Source organism: Pantherophis guttatus, chromosome 1, assembly GCF_059756535.1.
Source record: "Pantherophis guttatus breed Tessera chromosome 1, ASM5975653v1, whole genome shotgun sequence".
Taxonomy (NCBI): domain Eukaryota; kingdom Metazoa; phylum Chordata; class Lepidosauria; order Squamata; family Colubridae; genus Pantherophis; species Pantherophis guttatus.
This window is the reverse complement of record NC_142063.1, coordinates 2,018,616-2,043,348: the sequence shown is the minus strand read 5'-3', so window position 1 is coordinate 2,043,348 and position 24,733 is coordinate 2,018,616. Positions and strand designations below refer to the sequence as shown.

The window sequence follows — 24,733 nt, the reverse complement described above, 5'->3', positions numbered from 1 at the left end:
AGAGACGCAAATTTCCTTCGGAAACAAGGAAAGCAAAAGGGAAACCAGAGGGGAGAGGAAAACAGCGCTGGAATTGGAAAATTTTCGCGCCTCCCTCCCAGAAACTTGAGGTTTTCCAAGATTTTACCAAAATGCCAAATCTTGGAGGACTGGACCACCTTTCCAGTTCTTCGGTGATTTTTTTTCCCAGAGGCGAAACCAACCCTCTGCAACCTTGGTGGAAACGCTCTTGAATTTCCCCACCTTACGGAAGAGCGGGACGGGCGTTGTCTACCCGAGCATCGGATGGGAGGAAGCTGAAAGCAGGAAGCCCGAAGGGGCAGAGGAGACGACGCACGAGACAATCACATCACACCCACAAACACGGCCGCGCCTAAGAGAGAATCGTCTGCCAGGGAAGGGGGGAAGAAGAGAGGGTCCTCTGGTCAGCCAGCCAACCAGCCAGGCGCTCTCACCCCACCACGAAGCATCCAGCTTTGGTCAGGTAGAGAAACTAAGGAATTTGGGGACCTACAAACACAAATGGTGACCCCGAGGATGAAATCTGTCTCCAAAGCCAGCTCTCCAGAGGCCTTCTTCCAGCGGAAGAGACCCCTCCCCTTTAATGGCAGGGATGTTCAGAGCATTAATTCAGGAGGACCCTTCCCCTCTTCCCCCCACCCCAGCCCTTCTGACCTTCCCAGCCAAGCGCCAGGGACCCAGCCCTCTGGAAGCACCCGGGAGCCTCTTTCTCTTCCAAGCAGCTTCAAAGCTACGGGGGTGGGGTGGGGGGATTGTAACGAAATGGGGGGATTTGGGGGGCGGATCAGCCCTTGCTTTGGGAGGGACCCATTTTTACAGCGGTTGCAAGCAGATCGGGGGGGGGAAGGGCTGGCCCCAGCAGTAGTGTTGCTCGTCGAGCAGAGCGTGGCAGCCCCGTGGGATGCCACCGAGAAAGCGGTCTGGGCTTCTGCCCGGTTCGTTTTTGGCCCGTTTGGCCGTGCCCAGGCTTTGTTCGCTGGCCAAATTGGGAAATCTCCACCTGGCTTGAGGCGTTGCCAAATGTCAGGGCAACATCTCGAAAACCTTTGCAAACAACATTGTGTACACAAAGAGACAGCAAAAATAAAAAATAAAATAAAAGGGGGGGGGGAGTTTTCACCACGGAACAGGGTCAACATGACCTCACTCGGATCGGCTTATTGCCACGTCAGTCTTTTAGGGAAGCGATGGGGAAGAATGATCCGGAAGCGGGGGACAATTCCCCCCCGAAAGGAAAGAGCAACTTGAGAAAGAGCGAAATACAAAATATTAGCCGCCGGCAGTATTTTCTGCCCCGGTACACAAGCCGGTAATCTTCGGCCGAAGGTGGAGCTCCCGCCCCCAGACTGGGAAGGAGAGAGGGGAGGGGGCTTCGTTCCCAGAAGGCATCACACAAAACTTTCCTGCAGACGCCTCCTCGCGTCTCTACATGCTAAAAGGGGAGGGGGGGGGAGGACTCCGAGGAATATTTACAAATATTCCCATGGGTTGTCCGAGAAGATCAGAATCGTTTTCGCAAACCCTGGGGAATCGCAAAAGGAGCATTTTCCAAAGGAAGAAAGGGGAAAAAAAAACCCCCCGTAAGTTTTCATGACTGATGGCCTCTTTCCCTGGTGCGGAGCCCGGAGCGGACGAGGTTTCTCTCAACCAACGCACACCGGAGGGCAATTTCGGCCCAAAAAAAAAAAAAAAAAAAAAAAACCAACACTTTCCTTGAACACTGATGGCGAATTGAAAAAACGAACAAACCGACAAACGCAGCCCAGAGGGAGTCTGTCGCTCGGCACGAAAGGCCCCGGGAGCCTTTGGCCCAACTCCCCCCCTCCCGCTTCTAAAACGCTAAAAAAACCCGCCCTTTTGAACAAACCGACAGAAGGCAGCCCGAAGCCCTATTTCACCTTTTCCTTTTTTTTAAAAAAAGAAATCTTAAAAAAGCCTTTCAAACGTGCCCTCCGCCCTAACCCTCTTTTGAGACCTCAAGGCCTGTTGGGGCCTTTTCTTTCTTTCTTTCTTTCTTTTTTTTACACCGTAAATACATTATAGGTACATACGTACAGATAGCGACCGGGTTATCTGTAGGTATGCGTGGAAAACAGACAGCGTACAATTAAGGTCGTCCTTACGGTCCAAGCCGATCAAAAACTGGAACAAACCGGGAACCAAGAACCGCGGCGCCTTAAAAGACTCGAGGGAAGCGTCTTCAGCCGCGCGAGGGCCGGAAATCTTTTGCCGAAGAACCTCGGTGTGCCAGACTCTGCCCGGTCCGAGCGCACCACACGGGCACATCCAGCGGGGTAGCTGGCTCCTTGACCCATGGCAGCTGGCAGGGCAGAAGTCTCCGGCCGCCGATAATGGCTGCAGGAAGGCCAACGTTGAGCCGACCGGTGACCGTGGAGGGCAGGTGCCGGCACAGATCATCCACACGCACCCACCCTGGTGGAAGTGGCTGCAAGTCCAACGGAAGTAAGCGCTGCGTCCATTCCAGGCTGAGCTATATCTGAAAACGACACTCCCTCCCCAAAACTCTCTTGCTCTGAAACGACCAGGCTGGAAGGAGAAGACGGTGGCCAGCTGGCATCAAATCCTGCTTTCGCTCCAAGTGGTTCCAGAGCAAATGGGGGGTGGGGGTGGGATGGGGGGGGCAAGAGGACGGTGGCCAGAGGCGAGCGCTCAGCTGAAGCCCGAAGGGAGAGAAACCGAGTCAGGGGCAGCGGTGGCAGCGGCAGGGTCTTCCTAGCGCGTGGCTGATCCCTAAGGCAGTGCTTCGGGTGAAAGGAGAGAGTAAGGCAGCGGCCGTAGTCCGGGGGTGGGGGGTCCCCTTTCCTAATCCCAGAGAGACCGAAGAGAAGCGGGTGGGTCCTGCTCCCGAGGCCGAGGGTCACGTGGCCACCGCCTCCAGGTAGCTCTGCAGCTTGCGGACGGTGGTCTCGTCCAAGGAGAAGAGGTCGAAGTCGAAGGTCGTGTTGGTGACGTTGAAGTGCCCCGTCTCTTCAATGAGGTTCACGATCTGGGATGGGAGGAGGAAGAGGAGGAGGAGGAGGAAGGCACTCGCATTAAGACTCCCCCTCCCCCCGGACATGTTCAGAGGTAGCCCTGGCTTTACGAAGGTTCGTTTAGCGACCATTCCTAGTGAAAACGGCCCCCAAAAAGCTGACTTGTGAATGATTTTTCACACTTGGGATGATGGCGAAGGGTGCTGGGCTGTTTTCTCTCAGACGTTTCATGACCCAACTAGGTAACATCATCAGTGCTAGTTTGTTGTCATCACGGTCATCATCACTAGCACTGATGTTACCTAGTCGGGTCATGAAACGTCTGCAAGAAAACCTCAGAAAGCACCCAGGACCCCTCAGGCCAACCCTGAGCTACAAATATTCTCCTTTATTAGTACTCCTGATTGCCGCAGCCTCCCCGTTCTGATCACGCGATCCAAATTGGACGCTTGGCAACCGGTTCATATTTATGACGGTCGCAGTGTCCCCGGGTCACACGATCCCCTTTTGCGACCTTCTGGCAAAAATCTGGGGCTCAATTGTGGTCATAAGTCGAGGACCACATACAGGAGGCCCTAACGCAACAGGGTAAAATTCAGACTGGCGTGCAGCCGCCTCCTCTCCTCCCTGAACCCATTTTGAATTTGGAAAATTAATCGCTCTGAATTGTGGGCGTCACCCTCTGAAGTGGGCTGAGGGGGGGCACCAATTCATCGCCTGCCTCCCAGTTTCCTGGAATTCCCAGTTTCTGCTGGTCCAAGGAATCCTGGGAGGCTGCAGGTCATGCGTCACAGGATCTGTCAGTGCTTCAACGCTGGCATAGAGAGCAGAGGAGAGAGAGAGATAAGCTCTGAACTTTTGCCTGCTAAATCCCTTTGAAGCCGGGTTGTCGTGGAAATGAGGAGGGGGGACATTCCTGGGAAATGACGAGACAAGAAGTCTGGAGAATGGCTTGGAAGATAGCCAATGAGAAGCAGAGATTTGGGGATCGGAAAGGGAGGGATTGGGGGGCAAAGGTCAGTCTTGTCTGCATCGAGTCATGATCCGGTGGCTGTGCTCAATTAAAGAAAAGATTTCCTTAAAAATTGGCAGTTTGGAAATTCATTTATTTTGAGATAGCAACGAAGTCTGACAGGATCCTGAAGGGAGCAGGGGGCTGGACTAGATGACCTGAAGGGCCCCTTCCTAGCGCGGATTCTAAATACGAATTGGTTTTCCTGCCGGTGTTTGGCCTCCCCGTGGGCAAGGGTGGCATCATTCTGGGATTAGGCCGCAAGACGTCCCGGGACTGCCTGCTTTCCCCCCCTTCCTGCTCTCCATAGCAGCCTTTGCCTTGGTTTTTAATCTCTTTGGAGCATTATTAGGACAATGGAATATAATGTAATTATGGAAGGACGACGTGACTTCAAATTGTGCAGCGATCACTTTAATAGCCACAGCAGTGACGCTTCCACTCCTATGCCGCTTCCTAAATGCTTGGCAGGCTCTCTAATGACCCCTGGTGGCACAGTGGTTGCATCGCAGCACTGCAGGCAAAAACTCTGCCCACACAGCCAGTAGTTCGATCCTTGACCGACTCAAGGTTGACTCAGCCTTCCGTCCTTTCCCGAGGTGGGTAAAAGGAGGACCCAGATTGCTAGGGGCAATTCACTGACTCTGTAAACCGCTTAGAGAGGGCTGTAGAGCACTGTGAAGCGGTATATAAGTCTAAGCTATATTGCTAATGCTAAGCGGGTTACAGAGATAGCCGGTTGCCCCCAACTATCTGGATCCTTATTTAGTGACCTCGGAAGAACGGAAAGCGGAGTCAACCTTGAGCCAGTCAGGATCAAACTGCCGGCAGTGGGCAGTGAGTTAGCCTGCCATGCTGCATTCTGACACCTGGGCCACCAGGGATCTGCTTTTGGGACCCTGTCTGCACCCACTGGTCCAGGCCATTCTGAAAATGTATCCCCCCCCCTCCCCGATTGACAGGGCTGTGTCACATCAAGACCGCCAGATCTGCAAAGCCGAGAAACGGCCCTCCCCTCCCTCACCTGGCAGAGCCCCCTGACCCGCTTCTCACCTGCTGCAGCACGTTGCGTTCTCGTAAAGCCATCAGCCGCCGGTGAAGCTCCACCAACTCATCCGTGTAGGCCTGGGGGGGGGGGAATAAAGGGAGGGGGTTAGGAAGACCAGATTAGTTAGTTCGTCAACTTACCGGCCATTCGTTTAAGGACCAACATTGTAACGGTGCTAAAAAAAGGGAATTATGACCCATCCTCGCGCTTATGACCAGTGCAGAAGTCATGGGATCAAAATTCGGACACTGGCAAGCGGTGTCTCTCTCATGTGTGTGCGTGTGTGTGCGACACGATGGCCATTTACATCCTTTCTGACAAGCAAAGTGAATGGGGGGGAGAGGAGGGTATCGGATTCACTTAACGACTGCGCGATTCGGTTAACGGCCACGCCGTTTGCTGAACTGTCGCAACGGAATGAAAGCTTGGAAAACCGGGCCCGGCGCCCACTCAAAGATCGCGGTCCGCTTAGCCGCGGAAGTCCCGACCGCGCAGCCGTTAAGCCGAGGACCGACCCTGTGATTCCTTTGGCTTGCCACGGCCGGTCCCCCTTTTCCGCTAGGCTGCATTGCTTCTGCATCACGGCAAATGGGGAACAGCCCGCCTCCGCCAGATCCCCCCCCCCCTGCTTGGAGACTGACTGGCATGGTCCTTAGCCAATTGGCATCAGGCAGGAGTGAGCGCAGGAAAACCTCCGGGAAGAAGCTGCCGGGGCGAAGAGATGCCCCTCTGTGCCCAAAACAGCCTCCGAGACAGGTGAGCTGCAAAGGAGCCCACCTGTCTCTGGTTCCCCCCCCCCCATTTTGGGTGGACGTACCTTGTCGTAAGTCCCTTTCTTCAAGATCTTCTCCGGTTTATTGCAGGACTCTGGACTTTTCCTGCCAGACACCTGAGAGAGAAAGCGGACGAAGAATCGGAAAAAGGGCAGATTTCGTTTCCCAACAGCCATGCACCAAACACAGGTAGCCCTCTGCTTAGTGTCCATTCATTTAGTGACCGTTTCAAGTCCCAACGGTGTTGAGGGGGGGAAAAAAAAGGGACGTCGTGACCGCATTTCGCACTTACGACCGTGGCTGCGGCATCACGGTGGTTACGTGATCATATTTGAATTGGCTCGTATTTATGATGGGTGTAGAGTCCCTGAGGGCGGGGGGGGGGGGGGGGTCACGAGATCCCCTTTTGCGACCTTCTGACAAGCAAAAGTCGATGGGGGAAAAGCCGGATTCACTTAACAACCGGGTGACTAACTTATCAATGGCAGCCATTGGCTTAACCACTGCAAGGAAAGTCGTAAAACGAGGCAAAACTCACTTAACGACAGTTTGGCTTAGCAAAAGAAATTTTGGGCTCAATTCTGGTCGATACGTTGAGGACTACTACCTGTACAGGCAGTCCTCGACTTAACGACCACAACTGAGCCCAGAATTTCCACTGCTAAACAAAGGACATTTTGTTACGGGAGTCCTGTCCTGTTTTACGACCTTCCTTGGTCGCAGTGAGGCGAATCCCGGAGGGTCTTAAGGGAATCCAGCTCCCCCCCACTTGGCTATGCTCGTCAAAAAAGATCACAAAAGGGGATCCCACTGTGACTATTGTAAGTATGAACTGGTTACCAAGCGTCCCGATTTAGATCCCGTGACCGTGGGGAGGCTACGACGGTCGTAAGTGCGAAAAACCGGTCATAAGTCACTTTTTTTTCAACGTCGTTGTGACTTCCATCGGTCGCTAAGCAAGCGGTTGTGATTCGAGCCCTGAAAGCCAGCCTCATCCGGCTCCATCTGGCAACAGGATCAGGAATGAAGAACCTCCCCTCCCGCATAAAAATTGGTGCAGGCACTCCTCGACATACGGCGGTTTGTTTAGCGACCGTTCAAAGTTACAATGGCTGGACATTATTTCCAGTTTGGCCAATGGAAATCAAGAAAGAAAGAGTGACAGGGAGTTCTCCCGTGTCTGGAACTCTCCGGTGGCGAATTGGCCACGGCAAGACGGCTGTGGTGAGTTGTCCAATTCCATTTCTAGCTGGGGAAGAGCCCCCTAATCTTTGGGCTGATGGCTTTTCCTCTGAGCCGGTTCCAGGGAGCAGCAGGGCGGACTCCCCACCGTCTTCCCAACTTAATTCAAAGTTCTAGAAGCACGTTAGGAGGGGGCAGGTCTTTTCACGCACCCTGGCTCCAACGAGCCCCCGTCCCCTGTCTGGGCAATTGGTGGGTGGGTGTTTGTGCCCTCCAACCCTCCCCTGTGACGGCAGCAGAGGGGGAGGGGGGGCCGGCACAGCTGAGCTGATTTCCCAGGGCTGGAGGCCGCCGGGCTTCGTAGCGGAAGGATGCTGCTGACCTTATTGTTAGCGGAGGGCCCCTTCTGCCTGGGTGGCGTATCTCGACTCGGCAGGCAGGAGTCGGCGCTGTTGTCGGTATCGCTGTCGCTGTGGCTGAGCCTGAAAAAGGGAGGGCTGGGAATTAGGGGAGAAGTTGGGGCAGTGGGGGAGGTAGAGCCCCACACCAAGGAGGAGAGAAAGGCAGGCGGAGGTCATATCTATAAGAGAGGTTCTCCTGCTTGAACAGGAGGCTGGACTAGAAGACCTCCAAGGTTCTGTTCCGTTCTATTCCTCTTCTTCTCTTCTTTTTCTTTTTCTATTTATTTCTATTTCTATTTCTATTTCTATCCTGTCCTCTCCTTATTCCTATTCCTATTCCTATTCCTATTCTATTCTATTCCTATATTCTCTTCTCTTTCTCTCCTCTTCCCATTCTATCCTATCCTATCCTATCCTATCCTATCCTATCCAATCCGTATATCTCTTCTCTTTCTCTTCTCTTCCTCTTTCTCTCCCCTTCCCCTCTTCCCTTCTTCCTTTCTTCCCATATTCTATTCTATTCTATTCTATTCTGTTCTGTTCTGTTCTGTTCTGTTCTACTCTACTCTACTCTATTCCTATATTCTCTTCTATTTCTCTCCTCTTCCCATTCTATCCTATCCTATCCGTGTCAGACTGCGGTGCTATCTCAAAATTAAATGAATTTCCAAACTGCCAATCTTTAAGGAAATCTTTCTTTAATTGAGCTCAGCCACCGGATCATGACTCCACACGGACAAGACTGACCTTTTGCCTCCCAATCCCTCCCTTTCCAATCCCCAAATCTCTGCTTCTCATTGGCTGTCTTCCAAGTCATTCTTCAGACTTCTTTTCCTCGTCATTTCCCAGGAATGTGCCCCCTCCCCTCATTTCCATGACAACCGGGCTTCAAAGGGATTTAGCAGGCAAAAGTTTCAGAGTTTATCTTTCGCATGTTCTATGCCAGCGTTGCAACGCTGACAACCCGTATATCTCTTCTCCTTCTCTCTTCTCTTCCTCTCTCTCCCCTTCTCCTCTTCCCTTCTTCCTTTCTTCCCATTCTCTATTCTATTCTATTCATTCCTCTATTCTATTCTTTTCTATTCTATTCCTATATTCTCTTCTCTTTCTCTCTTCTCTTCCTCTCTCTCCCCTTCCCCTCTTCCCATTCTCTATTCTATTCTATTCTATTCTATTCTATTCTATTCTATTCTATTCTATTCTATTCTATTCTATTCTATTCTATTCTATTCTATTCTATTCTATTCTATTCTATTCCTACTCCTCTTATTCCATTCCTTTTGCATGTTATGTATGTATACACTTTTGAGAGCAGGCAACACAACTTCATTTTTAATGTGTATCACTGTGCGCACTTGACAATAAAGATTATCTATGTATCTATCAAAAAAAAAGAAAAAAGAAAAGGTTCAGAAAGGGCAGCTTCCTCGTCTCTGCTTTCTTTCGCCTTCCTGATCCTAAAGGGTTGCAGAGAGGAACAGAGGCGAGTTGGGAGGAAAAGAAGAAGAAGGGGGGGAGGGAGGGCGTGGGGGCAGCGTTCCCGCTCTCACCTGGCCTCTCTGCTGATGGGGGTGGACTTCACGGCCACCTCTTCTCCGGAGGAGCTGTCGTCCTCGTCCGATTCTTCCGACTGCAGGTGCTCCACCATGGTACGCAGTGGCCCTGCAAGCAGGAAGCCCAGCCGATTACAAAAAACGGGGAGCTGGAGAAGGGGCACGGGTTCGGGGCTGGGAGGAACCGGGTCAGGCGCGGGGCAGTCTGAGTTCGGGCCTTCTAAGGGGTTGGGTGCAGGTGACCTGGCTGCCTTTGCATCCTCGCGTCCCCTGGCGAGGCGGCCTGGCGACAATGCTGGCGGACCTTCGCTGTTCACGGGGCCACCCTTGAAGTCCGTTTGGAAACTTTTGGCTGATGCACAGCGTGGCCCTGGGAGCAATCTTTGGGGAGGGGGCCCTGGGATGGCCCGTTACTCCGCCAGGTTCACTATGTACCCATCTGCTTAAGGTGGGCTTAATTCCCCTTCCTGGCTGGGGGATTCTGGGAGTTGAAGTCCACCCCTCTTAAAGTTGCCACGGTCGAGAGATTCTGACCTAAGAGGTCAAGGTGCCCAATGGCTGCCCAGGAGGACCAGGCCGTCGGCTGCAGGACAGAGGCTGGGCATTCAGCGGTGGCTGGGCTGGGTGTGGGGAGGCTGCTCAGACCGACAGCCGCCTGGCACCAAGGCTTCGTCCAAAGCCAGAGTTCGGGGGACGGGGCAAGCGACCGAAGGCCACGCACCTTGACTGTGGTTCTGAGACGGCTCGAAATCCGAGTCGGAGCTGGAGTCGGAACTGGAACTGGAGTTGGAAGGACTGGATACGGCAGACTTTGCCGCCCCCAGAAAAGGAAGAAGGAGAGAGAAGAATGTCAATAAAATAGAGAGCCCCCTGCCTCTTCCCTTCCTTCTCGGATCAATCATTCATTCAACCTCCCACCCACTCATTCATCCCTCCATCCATCCACTCACCCATCGATCTACTCATCCACTCATCCATCCATCTGTCCACTCACCTATCCATCCATCCACCCATTCATTCATTTTCTGTCGCCAACCATGTCAGTCAGTGACTCTGGGCAGTATGCAGTTAAAATATATTATATATGTAGGTCTTTGGTTATTCGGGTTTTCTCCCGCGTAAAATTGGAAGTGTCTTGGCGACGTTTCGACGAAGTCTCATTCGTCATCTTCAGGCTGGTGTTTTCGGCTTCGTGCTTCTAGGGGCAATGTGTGTGATTGCAGCTGTTTCTTCCTTTTAACTCCTAGAAGCTCCTAGAAGCACGAAGCCGAAAACGCCAGCCTGAAGATGATGAATGAGACTTCGTCGAAACGTTGCCAAGACACTTCTAATTTTACGCGGGAGAAAACCCGAATAACCAAAGACCTACATACAAATACCTGCGAAAACCTCAGAATATATCTATATCTATATCTATATCTATATCTATATGTCTTAAGTTTTTGCGAGTGTGTATATGCAAAAAATTAAAATCTCGGGTGTTTTCCCGCATCATGTTAAATAAGTTAGTTAAAATGTTTAAAATTCTGGTTAAAATCCTAGCTTAAAATCTTCCAAAAATCCTTACAGAGCACTCTGCAAGGTCCTTTAAAACCTTAGCTAAAATCCTACCAGTACATGAAGTTTTTCTTTCTAGCAATATATCTATCTATCTATCTATCTATCTATCTATCTATCTATCTATCTATCTATCTATCTATCTATCTATCTATCTGTATATATATCTGTATATCTGTATATATATTCAAGGTAGTCCTCGACTTATAACCAGAATCGAGCCCAACATTTGTGTCGCTAAGTGAATTTGGTCCCATTTGTACAAACTTCCCTCACCATGTTTCTTCAGCCAATCCCTGAAATTGTTCAGCTTATCACACAGGAAAGGAAGCAAATCTGGCTTTCTCCCCTCCCCCCCCCACCTTGGACTTTGCTTGTCAGGCGGTCGCAAAAGAGGGACCACACGACACCCCCAGGGATGTCGGCGACCATCCTAAATGTGGGTCGCCTGCCCCTTTTCTCAGTGCGAGTGCAGTGCTGAATAGTCACTAAACGGACTGTTTGTTAAGTCAAGGACTCCTCGATTGTCCTGGGCAAAAAAACAAGCCACAAATGGGCAGCCGAGCGAGTGGGCTGGGCCGGCCCTCACCTCGGACTTGAGCGAGGCCTCGTCTTCCGAGTTGGACTCCTCGGCCACGGTCACCTCCACGGGCTTCTTGATGGCCTTGGCTTCGCTCTCCGGCTTGGGCTTCTCGGCTTTGGCGCTGGGCACCTTCTCCTTGGGCAGCTTCTTCTCCGCGTAGGAGGAAGAGGAGGAGGTGGTGGTGTTGGTGGGACGGTGGGTGTTGGTGGGGACGGTCTTGGCTCCCTTGGAGCTGTTCTTCTTCAGCTTCTTGGCCATGGGCTTGGGCGACTCCACCGTCAGGGGCCGCTTGGCCGAGGACTTCCCTTCGGGGGCCGGGGGCGCCCCTTTGGGCGAGGCGTTCTCCAGCTTGTGCTCCTTCAGGGCCAGCTTGGCCTCCTTGAGAGCGGCCTTGGGGAGGGGCTTCTCCTCCTTCGGCCCTTTGTTCTCGGTGGCGTGTTTCTTGGAGGGCTCCTTGGCGGCCTTGCCGGCTTCCCGTTCTGGGTCTCGAGACGAGCCTTTGCTCTCCGAGTCTTTCCGGGGCCTCTCGCGATGCTCACGGGTGACTTTGTGGGGCTTGGAGAGTTTGCCCCCCTCTTTGCTCACCTCCTAGATATCAGAGGAAAAAGAAATAACAGAATAACAGAGTTGGAAGGGACCTGGTAGGTCAACTAGTCCAACCCCCACCCCCTCCACTCAAGCAGGAGACCCTACACCGTTTCTGACCGATGGCAGTCCAGTCTCTTCTTGAAGGCTTCCGGGGATGAAGTTCCCACAACTTCTGAAGGCAACTTCTGATCCACGGGTTGATGGCTCTCACGGTCGGAAAAATTTCTCCTTATTTCTAGGTTGAATCTCTCCTTGATCAGTTTCCATCCATTATTCCTTGTCTGGCCTTCAGGTGCCTTGGAAAACAGGTTGACCCCCTTCCTCCTCTCTGTGGCAGCCCCTCAAATATTGGAAGATGCTCTCCTGTCTCCCCTGGTCCTTCTCTTCCCTAGACCAGCCATGCCCAGTTCCTGCAACCGTTCCTCGCATGTTTTATCCTCCAGTCCCCTAATCCTCTTTATTGCTCTTCTCTGCACTCTTTCTAGTCTCTCAACCTCTTTTTTATAGTGTGGTGACCAAAACTGGATGCAGGACTCTAGGCGTGGCCTTCCTAAGGCTTTATAGAGTGGAATTAGTACCTCCCGTGATTGTATTCCTCTCTCTGTTAATGCAATTTAGGATTGTGTTGGCTTTTTTGGCTGCTGCTGCACACGGCTGGCTCATGTTTAACTTTTTGTCCACTAAGACTCCAAGATCCCTCTCACAGTCACTGCTATTAAGCCTGGTTTCACCCAGTCTATAATCTCTGGATTAGTTTCCACCTGTTGCTTCTTGTGTCCTGCCTTCAGGTGCTTTGGAGAATAGCTTAACTCCCTTTTCTTTATGGCAGCCCCTCAAATATTGGAAGGCTGCCATCATGTCTCCCCAGCCCCTCTTCCCATTAAACTAGACATACCCAATTCCTCCAAGGGCACAAAATCACATCAACAGTGGTTAACTTTGGGGAGAAAACAAAAACTTTGTAGGGTTCCTGGGTGGGCCGAGAAAGGCTCTTTCAGAAAGACTAAATCATGACTTACAGAATCACCTTGGCGTGGAGAAGGCCTGTTTTTATGAGTAGCAACTAAAACACCAGCTTACACCAGTGGGAAACACAGCACGCACCTTGAATTGCCTCGTAAAGGCAATTTTGCTCTAATATAGGTAGTTCTTGAGTTACGACCCCCAATTGAGCCCAAAATTTCTGCCGCTAAGTAAGCAAGACCGTTAAGCGAGTTCCGTCCCATTTTATGACCTTTCTAGCCACAGCTGTTAAGCGAAACCCTGCAGTTAGTAAGCTAGTAACACGGTTGTTAAGGCAATCTGGCTTCCCGGTGGACTCTGCTTGTCTCGGAAGGTTGCAAAAGGGGAATCACGTGACACACTCCCCCCGCCCGCCTGAGACACTGCAACCGTCGTAAATGTGAACCAGTTGCCGACCGTCGGAAATTTTGATCGCGAGACCTTAGGGATGCTTGCAACAGCTGTAAGTGTGAAAAACGGTAAGTCATCTTTGGCAATGTAGCGCCGTTGTCACCAAATGAAATAGATGCCACCTCCTGCTCAACTAACGGTGTTGAACGACTCAGACTGTTCAGAAATTGGTGCCGACTGTTTCATTCTGCACTTTGGAACGAGAGTAAAAAACTGGATCGGTTTCCCACGTCAGGACCTTTTCTAATTGCAAGAAAACAGCCAGAACTGTGGTTTCCCTGCAATTTTCTCTCTCCTTCCCCACCAAAGCAGTTTCCGGAACTCTCTTCTCTTTGGGATACGATGTGACTAATTAAATGGACATTCTGGTGTTCATTAGAAGCTATTTTCAAGAAAGAACCATTCCAAGGGCCAAAGGGGTGTGTGTGTGGGGGGGGGGTTTCCCTCCCCAACTGGATTCTCTTTCTTTTTCTCGGAGGACGTTTCGCTCTGAGAGCTGAAGAAGCTTCTTGGATGAGAAGGGAAACGTCTTCCGAGAAAAAGAAAGAGAATCCAGTTTTCTCTTGCAAAAAAAAGAAAAGAAAAGCCCCTTCAGGACAATCACCACCTGGAGGACTGAGAATCTCCACAACCATCATATTTTATGGATATATTTTAGGATTATGATTTCCAATTTTCCTTTTTTTTTTGGCTGAAAAACATTGTTTATACACCTATGTGCCTCTGTTAATATTTTTCATTTAGTGACCGTTCCAAGTTACGACGAGACTGAGAAAAGTGACATGATGGTTTTTCACACGTGTGACCATGGCAGCATCCCCGGGGTCACATGTTCAGAATTCAGATGCTTGGCGACGGATTCGTACTTGTGACGGCTGCAGTGTGCCAGGGTCACGTGATCCCCTTTTGCGACCTTCTGACCAAGGGGGAAGCCAGACTCCCGTAACAACCACGTTATACGATACTAACATTAACAGCTGCAGTGACTCACTTAACAACTATGGCAAGGAAAGTTGTAAAACAAGGGCAAAACTCACTTCACAAGTCTTTCCGCCAACCACAGGCATTTGGGGCTCAATTACGATCGTACATCGAGGACTACCTGCATTCCAAAGTGACTCACCTTTGACCCATGAGATGGTTTGGACTTCTTAGGATCAGAGAAGGCCGAGAGAGGGATGGTTGGAAGCATGGGGTAGTCAGGACTCGGCCTGGAGACCGTTTCTGCACCTTCCGGCATGACCATCACCTGGGGAGAAATCGATGATCAATCTTGGAAATTCTACCTCTGCTTCTCATCAGGCAAGAGCCTAGATCAGGGGCGTCTCCCCAAATCTGGCCACTTGAAAACTCGTGGACTTCAACTCCCAGAATTCCCCAGCCAGCCAGTCAAAAAAGACACACAAGAGTTACTCCGGAGTTACTCCGGAGTAGCTATTCTCCAAAGCCCCTGAGGGCAGGGCAAGAAGCAACGGGTGGAAACTCATCAAGGAGAAGCAACCTGGAATTAAGGAGAAACCTCCTGACAGTGAGAACAATCAATCAGTGGAACAATTTGCCTGCAGAAATTGTAAATGCTCCAACACTGGAAGCTTTTAAGAAGAGGTTGGACAACCATTTGACTGATGTGGTGTAGGGTTTCCTGCCTAAGCAGGGGGTTGGACTAGAAGACCTCCAAGGTCCCTTCCAACTCTGTTTCTATTCCATTCCATTCCATTCCTATTCCTATTCTATTCTTCGTTGCTGTTCATCTTATAGGCAGAATCTTGCCAGGCTAAACCAACCACTTGCATAACTATAGATATATGCTGTGAGCATTAAGAGAAAACATCTCCTCCGGCCCCACTCAAGGTCGGGACAGAAGTAGCGGCAGAGGCCGAGAGAATGAAGCGAGGCGACGACTCTCAATGTCCTCTGAACGGACAATGGGCCCCAAGCCCGCCGGACTCAGATTGAGGGATGGCCTTCTGGCAAGAACCAACACTCTTGCGAGGACACAAGAACAAAACTGAATGAAAAGATGGAGGAAGGAGACCACTGAGCGAGGGACGACATTTAAGGAGGATACGGCTGAAGGATCTGACCTCCCTTATACTACTTGGAGAACCCTGAATAGGTTGAAAGTGGGAGTGCCTCAATGTAAAGCCAAGATGCTGAAGGAGAAGCTCTTCGCGGATAACATCACACTGGGTGGATGTGGAGAGACCCAGAGCCCTGGTATCTGCTGGTATTTCGGCTACTACCAGGGAACGGAACCGAATTCTTTGAAGGAATTTGCCTCTGGTGCAGAAGCTGTCATTGTACATACGAACAGCAAGTGACATAGATTATAGTTACCAATCATTAATCGTACCAAACGAACATGTACCGATCATGTCTTATTTTGGGGCCAACGACAAAGCCAAGAAGGCGGCTTCCTTCTGGCAGCTTGAAGGCTGATCTGGACACGGAAGGAGGCGACTTGGTGAAGTCTCAGGGAGGGGCTCTTCTGACTTTCATCCAGCCTTCCAGACAATCCACTGCCTCTTTGCCCTCAGAGAAGTAACCCCCCCCACCCACCCCCGGCCTTTCTGGGACTCCAGGCTATGTTCCACCACACCAAGTAGCCACCAGTAGGCTTTGGAAGAGTTAAGATGGACTTTCTCGGCATTCTGGAGGAGTTTAGAGTGAGGGGTCCTTGATGTTTGATTACCCAACTAGGGAACGTCATCAGTGCTAGAAGGAAGTGGGGTTTGAGAAGAGGAGGAGGAGGAGGAGGAAGAGAAGATAGTGCAGTCCTCTGTGCTTGGTTGTTTTCCTGCAGATGTTCCTTTAGTCGACTAAGCAACATCTTCAGTGCTGAAGGGAGCAATAGCCCTGAAAACATCCATGGAGATTCTTAGCCATCCAGGTCCTGGTTCTCCCAAAGGGGCTTTTTTTTTCAAGAGGCAACTGGACTTCAGCTCTGAAGAAGCTTCTCGGATGAGAAGCGAAATGTCTTCAAAGAAAAACCAGGAAGTCCAGTGGCCTCTTGAAAAAAAAAAGCACCTTTGGGACAGCACCTTTTTGGTCACAAAACGGCTGCAAGGAAACCACCAAGTACCAAGGATGCCCTCATTTCAACTCTTGAGCTACAAATATTATCCTCTGCTGGAGTTTAAAGCGTTCACTCATTATCTCGTCCATTTCACAGGTAGTCCTCAACTTACAACGCTTCATTTTAGGGACCATTCCAAGTGACAACGGCACTATGACCATTTTTCACACTTGGGACCACTGCAGCATTCCCATCAAAATCCAAACCCTTGGCAACTGACTCGTATTTATGACGGACGCAGTGTCCTGGGGTCACGTGATCCCGTTAAATCGAGGACCACCTGTGTGAGTCCTAGCTCTAGTACTGTTACAAAGAGTGAAAGGAACGATGTTTTTCCCACATCTTTTCTAGTCTAGTCTCAAAGAACCAATATCAAAAAGCAAAAACCCATCACCATACTTTTTAAATTAATTTCTGAGTATACTTTTTGATTTACTGATTTTTTTTCAACCGCTTTGCTACCACCAAGACTAACCCAAGAACAGTGTGTGAATTTTAAGAGAATGAAAACCAAGCAAATCGAATGACATTAAAAACAGCAATCACGAAGTAATGGTCCTACTCAGACCGAACCAAATTTAAAACGTCCAACATTTCTTTAAGCTGCCTGGAGAAGCAATCACTTAATCTCCTGTAGGAAAAAAGCCAGATGGAGAGAGTCAATCACATTCTCTCCCAGATGCCATGGCCAGAGAACACGACAAACAGAAAAAAGAACCACTAGACAGTTTTCGTTCTCCTGGTCCCTAGGAAGGGGCTGCCTCCCTTCATTACTCACCCCTCCGGCTTTGATGAGTTTGTGACGGAATTCCTTGGTGGGGTTATTAAAGGTGAGCTTCTCGCAGCGCAAATGGTTCACCGGGGGGTTTCCTTCCAGGTTTAGGAAAAGATCATAGGTAAAACACACTTTCTTCGGTTCCTCCTGTGAAAGCAGAGGGAAAAAGATCTCAGAGACTGAAACCGATTGCACGAGTCTCTATCCTGCAATTTCGACAGCTCTCCTGTGTTTGGGCAGCTAAAACAGCCGAACGAGAAGAACGGAGCGTACCCGGAAAAATTCACTCCAAACTCCACCACATTGTTGGCAAATCCTTCTGGGGGTGGAGGAGGCCCTGTAAACATTCAAAGCAGGGTCGAAGTACAGGATGGGAGCATTCGGATATATCAACAAAATCTTGGCTACAAGATGGCAAAATCCTGCATTGGCCGATTCGTACAGGAGCAGCCCTGGTGTCACCTTAGCTGTCACCATGCCATGGTTGGTGGTAGAAACAGCCTTCAAAATGGCACCGGTTTTTGGTTTTTTTTTTAACTAATTTGCCCAAAACGTTTTGGACATGAGCTTTGAGGTGAAAGGCTCATCTATTTTCCCAGAGGGACATTAATTAATTTGGGGTGAGAAAGAAGAAAGGATGTTGTTGTTGTTGTTGTTGTTGTTGTTGTTGTTGTTGTTGTTGTTGTTATTATTATTATTATTATTATTATTAATTCAATTTATATACCGCCCTTCTCCTATTGGACTCAAGGCGGTGCACAGCCAAGGATAAAAAACATACCAATACAAAATTTAAAATCAATTAAAAGAATTATACAGCTTTGGCCCACAATTTAAAACAATCCAATTAAAACCCAATATTACACTTTGTTACTATCTCCTTCCAGAATGATCAGCACAGGTGGAATCGATCAGAGCTGGAATGAACTAAACATACATACCCCCGTTTCCCCGAAAATAAGACCGGACCTTATATTAATTTTTGCTGCAAAAGACACATATTAGGACTTATTTTCTGGGTAGGTCTAATTTTCGGGGAAGTACGGTACTAAATGCGTCCGTCTGGCTGACGATCTTAAGTGGGGGTTATTTTTTGGGGTAGGGCTTATATTACGAGCATCCTGAAAAAATCATGCTAGGGCTTATTTTCCGGTTGGGTCTTATTTTGGGGGAAAACACCCTACTCATTATGGTTTTAGGAGAAGAGCAAAGTTTTCTCTTCATCCGTAACTTGACTCGGAAGGTGAAATTGGTTCCCGGGGTTGGCCAGAAGGAAATGAAAGGCAGGGAGAAAACAGAAGGTAATGAATTTGGGGTGAGAAAGGAAGGAAGGATCCAATCTCCTTCCAGAATGATCTGCAGAGGCAGGGCTAGATAAGAGCTGGAATGCCTAAACACGCATTACTCATTACTGTCTTAGGAAAAAGAGCAGATTTTCTGCCCATCCATACTTTGCCTCGGATTTAGAAGGCGAGATATGAATATAAAACTGTATGTAAATGTAAAACAGGAAGGTGAAATTAGTTCCTGGGGTTGGCCAGGAGATGAAATGCAGGGAGGAGGAAGAAAATAAAACGATACCTTATTCTTGAAGTAGACCTCAATGGGCATGATGAACCCCGCGTAGCCAGACTCCTCCACTTTGTAAGGGGGCTCTTTGCAAACTGTGTGTATGGGGGGGGGGGAAGCAAAAAGGAGCATTAGCAAACCCCCCCAACAGGACCATGTAAACCAGGCAAACGGCAGGGAGGAGAATCAAAACGGTGGGATAATGTGCCCATAATGTGATCTACAGGCAATACCGGACAGCTCGTTTAGTGACCGAAGTGACAACGGCCCTGAAAAAAGTGACTGGAGACCGTTTCCCACAACGTATGACCCTTGCAGCATCCCCGTGGTCACGTGACCCAAATTCTGACTCTTGGCAACCGGCTCATACTTATGACAGTTGCAGGGTCCCAAGGACGAGCCGTCCTCATTTTCGTGACCTTCTGACAAGCAAAGTCAAGGGGGAGAGGGGGAGAGCTAGTTTCCCTTAATGACTCTGGCGAGAAAGGTCGTAAAATGGGGGCAAAACTCACTGAACCAACGACCCAATTAACAACGGAAATCGCGAGCTGGGTGCATGTTAACCGCTTTGTAGCCATGACCGGTTGCCGGTTGCATTGCCCTGGAATCGAGCGATCCCCGTTTGCAAGTTTCCCTGCTGGCTTCCCCAGAAAGTCAATGGAGAAGCTGGCAGGAAAGCTCACAAGGGTAGTCCTCTCCCACCCACCCATCCGTCCCTCCCTCCCAGTCCCTCTGTGCTTGTGTCACGCTGGCCACTCACAGACATTTGCAACCCTCCCTACCCCTCACACACCTTTTCCCCCGACCCCTTTGTGTTGTCTCCGAACCAGGCCTCTTGCTCACCCGCTGGGGCCCCTTGCCCAACCCATGCCACCCAAAGCCCTCGCATCCCGTCTCCAACCTGCGTCCCCCTTCTTGCATCTCCCTTTGCTGGCTCACACAACCCTCCCCCCACCCCGGGCCTCTTGGGCATCCCCCTCATACCCTCGGGCGTCTGAGCTGGGTCTCTCTTGCCCCTTCCCAACCTGTCAGAACATCTCTTTGCATCTCCCACCATCCGGTCACAACCGAGGAAGCTTCTTGGATGAGAAGCAACATTTCTTCTCCTTCTTCCTCCTCCTCCTCCTCCTCCTCCTCCTCAAGAGATTAGATGAACAGAGTTGGAAGGGACCTTGTGGGTCATCTAGTCCAACCCCCCGCCCAAGCAGGAGACCCTACCCCATTTCTGACAGGTGGCAGTCCCGTCTCTTCTTGACAGCTTCCAGGGATGAAGCTCCCACAACTTCTGAAGGCAACTTCTGTTCCATGGGTTGATTGCTCCCACGGTCAGAAAATGTCTCCTTACTTCTAGGTTGCCTCTTGGGACGCGCCACGCCCACTCGCTCGCTCACTCACCACGTTTCGGTTTTGGGAAGCTCTGATGGAGACGGAAGACGACCCTCTCCACGAAGTGCTGAATCTCAAACTGCTCCGGCCCTCGTACAAAGACCATCCAGTCGTGCGTGAACCCCTCGGTGGTGGGCTTCTTGCGCAGCTGGGCGCGGTGTCCGAGCTCCAACTTCACCTGGACTGTACACTAGGAAGGGGGAAGGTGATAGGGGAGGGGGGGGAAGGGCAAAGGAAGAGAGGGAGGGAGGGAGGGAGGCAAACAAACATACCTTGACTGTTAGATATAGCTGGGAACTGCAACAGTGACTTCTTTAAAAAGAAAAAAAAAAGTCACACCAACTGTTTATATAGTTCAGGAAAGATCAGAAACGATTTAATTCCTTTGTTTAAAACCAGCTTTTCCCAACTGGCTGGGAACTCGGCAGCTCAGGTGACAGCTTACCTGAAGGACGTTAATTTAGCAAAACTGATTTTAGAACTAACAGTCAGGATCTGTGCCCCACACTCAATTATTGGAAAGATTAAAAAGCGTACCGCACGTTATTTTCTCACGCACAAACTACAGGTCAAGCTTCCAGCAAACGGCCCTCTCTGTCCAGATGACAGATCCAAGGTCTGTAGGCTTAACCCTCTTCCACAACTGTGAATTAGGACTTGCCGTACAAATATAGGGCGATATTTACAAACACACACACACATGGTTGGGAGGCAAAGGTGTACCTTGTGTTTTCTTAGCTGCTCTAGCCGTAAGGGGGTGGGGTGGGGGTGGGGAAAGGGCACAGCAAAGCAGCTCAAAACAACAACAACAAACCCACAGGACCCCCCATTCTGCCTCTTCAGTTGTTAAGTCTTTCCTGCCACTTTTGGGATACGTTACCACGAGTCTGCGGGAACGAAGGGATTAGCCCAGAGCAGATAGCCTCAGGAGGGCCCTTTGCAGCCTTTTAAGGCCCCAGCGGCTAAACCATTTCCTCACCTGAGAAAGTAGGTGCCTAAAAGCAGCTAATCAAAAATAGCGCTTAGGAGCGGATGGCCTGTGGAGAAACACAAGGAGGCCTTATGCTTAGGGACTGTTCATAGCACCCAAACAGATTCATGTTTAGGAAGGTTGCAGAATTCACGCGACCACCTTTTGCGACAGTTCAGATTCGCTTCACCACCGTTTTACTAACTGAACATCGGCAGCAACTCACTTAATAACTGGGGCAAGAGAGGTCGTTACATGGGACAAACTCACTTAAGCACCGTCTGGCTTGGCAACCAAAATGTTGCGCGCTCAATTGTGCCCACGAGGATTATCTGTGGTGGGGCAAGAGGATAAACTGACATTAAGCCAACACTCAGCTGTCAGGTGGAAGATACGAACTCAACTCAAAAGCGGTCCAGGCACGTAGCAGGGTGAGAACAGATGTTGCACAACTGTTGAGAGGTCTTCTGGCACAAATATTGGTGGAACGGTTAAAAAAAGAGGGAGGAGGGGTCCCAGTGACTACACAGCTGACTTTAATATCCATGCTGGGCCTTTTGCTGTAGGCCCACCAATATGGGCTTTTTGGACCCCCCAAGTTCTAGCTTTGGGTGTCCGACAAAGAGTTAGATCCTATGCTTCAACTTTTATCAATATCTACCTTACATACCCAAAGAATGCTCAGAGTTTGAATGTTGATGCAACCTTTCCCTCCTTTTGCAGATCAAGATGCCCTGGGTGCAAAAGTTGGAAGGAATGGCACAAATCCAATCGATACATAACTAAATAACTTCTCTTCTACCTTAACCGGAAGGCTCATCTCTCTCTCCCCCAATTACCATCGTTCCTTGTCTTGGGCTGGGCTGCAGTCCTACTGGACAGACACTTAAAACATGAGCCGGAGCTGTGTGTGGTGGCAGCCAAAAAAGCCAAGGCAATCCTAAAATGCATTAACAGAGGGATACAATCAAGATCAAGGGAGGGACTAAGACCACTCTATAAAGCCTTAGGAAAGCCACACCTAGAATACAGTTTCCAGTTTTCGTCACACTATAAAAAAAGAGGTTGAGACTCTGGAAAGAGTGCAGAGAAGAGCAACCAGGATGATGAGAGGACTGGAGGATAAAACATGCGATGGACGGTTGCAGGAACTGGGCCTGGCTGGTCTAGTGAAGAGAAGGACCAGGGGAGACAGGAGAGCATCTTCCAATATTTGAGGGGCTGCCCCAGAGAGGAGGAAGGGGGTCAATCTGTTTTCCAAAGCACCCGAAGGCCAGACAAGGAATAATGGGTGGAAACTGATCAAGGAGAGATTCAACCTGGAATTAAAGGTGAAACTTCCTGACAGTGAGAACAATCAACCCGTGGAACAGCTTGCCACCAGAAGTTGTGGCTGCTTCATCACTGCAGGGTTTCAAGAAGAGACTGGACCACCATTTGTCTGAAATGGTGCAGGGTTTTCTGCTTCAGCAGGGGGTTGAACGAGGTGACCTACAAGGTTCAGCTCCGTTATTCTAAGCTCTTAATGTTCCTGCAATACGCAAACCTACTTTGTGAGGATAGGTAAACTCGGGGCTGCTTACCAGCTATTATTTGCAGCTTACCAAACTGGCACAAACTGCAACTGTGCATAGTTTATATGTCTACCGGAGTTGCCTGCTCCCCACCTTTGCTATACAGGTTGTCCTTGGTGACGACCCCTTGTTTAGTGACCGCTGGAAGGTACCACACTGAACGAGGAACGACAACTTGTAGTTGCAGCCATTGTAGCGTTACCCAGCGTGGAATTTCCATGACACACAGCAGTGACCCATGCGGAAGCCGACGGGAGATCGCAAATGGCGACCCCACAAGTGTGGGCAGCTGCAACCGCACGGGACTCACCCAACAACTGTGGCAGTTAAGTCAGCGTGGTCCTACTACAGGTAGTCCTCGATTTAACAACAGTTCGTTTCGTGACCCTTCAAAGTTACAGCGGTGCTGAAAAATGTGACTTAGGGCGGCTTTTCACAGCCATCCCCAGGATTACCGGATCAAAATTCAGACGCTTGGCCACTGGTTCATGTTTACGACCTTGGCTGCATCCCGGGATCAGGTGATCCCCTTTTGCGACCTTCTGAACCGCAAAGTTAACAGGGGAAGCCAGATCCACTTAACGGCCAGGTTAGTAACTTATCAACTGCAGCGATTGACTTAATGTGGCAAGAAATGTAAAATAGGGCAAAACTCACTTAACCAATGTCCCACTTAACAACATAAATTTTGGGGGTCCATTGTGCTTGTTAATCGAAGACTCCCTATATCAATCAATCAATCAATCAATCAATCAATCAATCAATCAATCAATCAATCAGAATAGAGCTGGAAGGGACCTCAGAGGTCTCCTAGTCCAGCCCCCTGCTCAAGCAGGAGACCCTCTCCCATTTCAGACAGGTGCCTGTCCAGCCTCTTCTTAAAAACCTCCGGTGGTGAAGCACCCACAACTTCTGGTGGCAGGCAGTTCCACTGGTTAAGTGTCCTCACTGTCAGGAAGTTTCTCCTTAATTCCAGGTTGCTTCTCTCCTTGGTTAGTTTCCATCCGTCGCTTCTTCTCCTGCCTTCCGGTGCTTTTGGAGAATAATTTGACCCCCCTATTCTTTGGGGCAGCCCCTCAAATACTGGAATCCTGCTATCATGTCCTCCCTCGTCCTTCTTTTCTCTAGACCAGTGACCCCCCCCCACCTTTTGGGCACCAGGGACTGGTTCCATGGAGAAAGCCCCCCCCCCCAGACTGGGGTGGGGAGGGTTTTGCATGCTGCCTGCATCCCAGGGTGGGGGCAGGGCGGGAGAGGAAGCTTCCAGCAATATGGGGGTGGGGGTGTCAACCTCTGCTCCCCTCTATCCCCTTGAGCAGGGGGCTGGACTAGAAGGCCTCCAAGGTCCCTTCCAGCATATTCTACATTCTACTCTTATTACAGCCTATCATCACCCTATCCTACCCATGCTTCCCCTGCCTTGAGGAAGCCACGCCCCTTCAGGTGGGCAGGCTCCTCCCCTCCCTCCCTCCTGGGCAGGTGGTTTTCCCCCTCCCCTCCCCCTTTCAAAGGGGAGGGCACCCCACTCACCTCACACCCGCCCCTCCCCCACCCAGGAACAAAAGGCAGGAAGGGGGAGGTGGTGGTGGGGGGGGCTGCATGAGGACCTCCGTGGGCGTGGCCAGCCTCGTGGCTCGCTGCCCAAACCCCGCCCCTTTCCACAGGGTGTGGGCGTGGCCGCCGCGCGCCCAATGAGGGCCGGCCCCGCCCCCTTCCTGGGAGGGAGGGAGGGGGGCTCCTCCTCCTCCTCACCTGGTTGTCCATGGCTGGGCCGGGCCGGCTCCCCCCCAGGCGGGTTGGGGCCTACGGGGCTCGGCTGCCTTCAGGGCTCGAGGGGCGGCTGGTGCTGCTGCTGCTGCTCCCGCCGCCGCCTCCTCATGGCGGGCTGCCTGCCGGGCGGGAGCGGGAGCGGGCCTGGCGTGTGGTCCTCGCCGCGCTGGGCCCGGCCCCCTCCGACGCTCGCTTGGCCGCCAGCGCTGCTTCTGCTGCTGCTGCTGCTCCTGCCGCCTCCACACCGGAACCGGAACCCCCTCCCTCCCCTCCGCCCCGGAGACGAGCGGCCGGCCCGGCCAATGGGAGCGCTCGCCTCGGCGCCTCGCCGTCCCCGCCAATGGGAGCGCCGCGGAGAGGGCGGGAATAGCGGCGCCCGCCGGAGGGCCAATGGGAGCGCGGGGGCCGCGTTGCCAGGGAGACGGCGGAGCGCTGCAAGAGAGGGAAGAGACCCCGAAGGCGGCTAGTCCTCATTGAGGCGCCTTTGGT

The 24,733-nt window shown here is 51.0% G+C and overlaps 1 protein-coding gene across 2 annotated transcripts; it reads right to left on the bottom strand.

Annotated features, from left to right (window-relative positions):
- Positions 1–765: 765 nt before the first annotated feature.
- MLLT1 (MLLT1 super elongation complex subunit) lies at positions 766–24,514 on the bottom strand. 2 transcript variants are annotated; one of them, XM_060686948.2, is made up of 12 exons: positions 24,227–24,514; positions 19,940–20,120; positions 18,557–18,639; positions 16,979–17,122; positions 14,248–14,373; positions 11,130–11,711; positions 9,705–9,792; positions 8,981–9,092; positions 7,412–7,511; positions 5,892–5,963; positions 5,080–5,151; positions 766–3,028 (listed from the first exon to the last, which is right to left on the bottom strand). In XM_060686948.2, the coding sequence occupies exons 1-12, from the start codon at positions 24,236–24,238 to the stop codon at positions 2,900–2,902; spliced, it is 1,701 nt and encodes a 566-aa protein (XP_060542931.1). In that variant the 5' UTR covers positions 24,239–24,514; the 3' UTR covers positions 766–2,899. The 2 variants fall into 2 exon arrangements, with proteins under 2 accessions (XP_060542931.1, XP_087748831.1); XM_087892705.1 differs by lacking the exon at positions 14,248–14,373 and having other exon boundaries at positions 24,227–24,509.
- Positions 24,515–24,733: the final 219 nt, after the last annotated feature.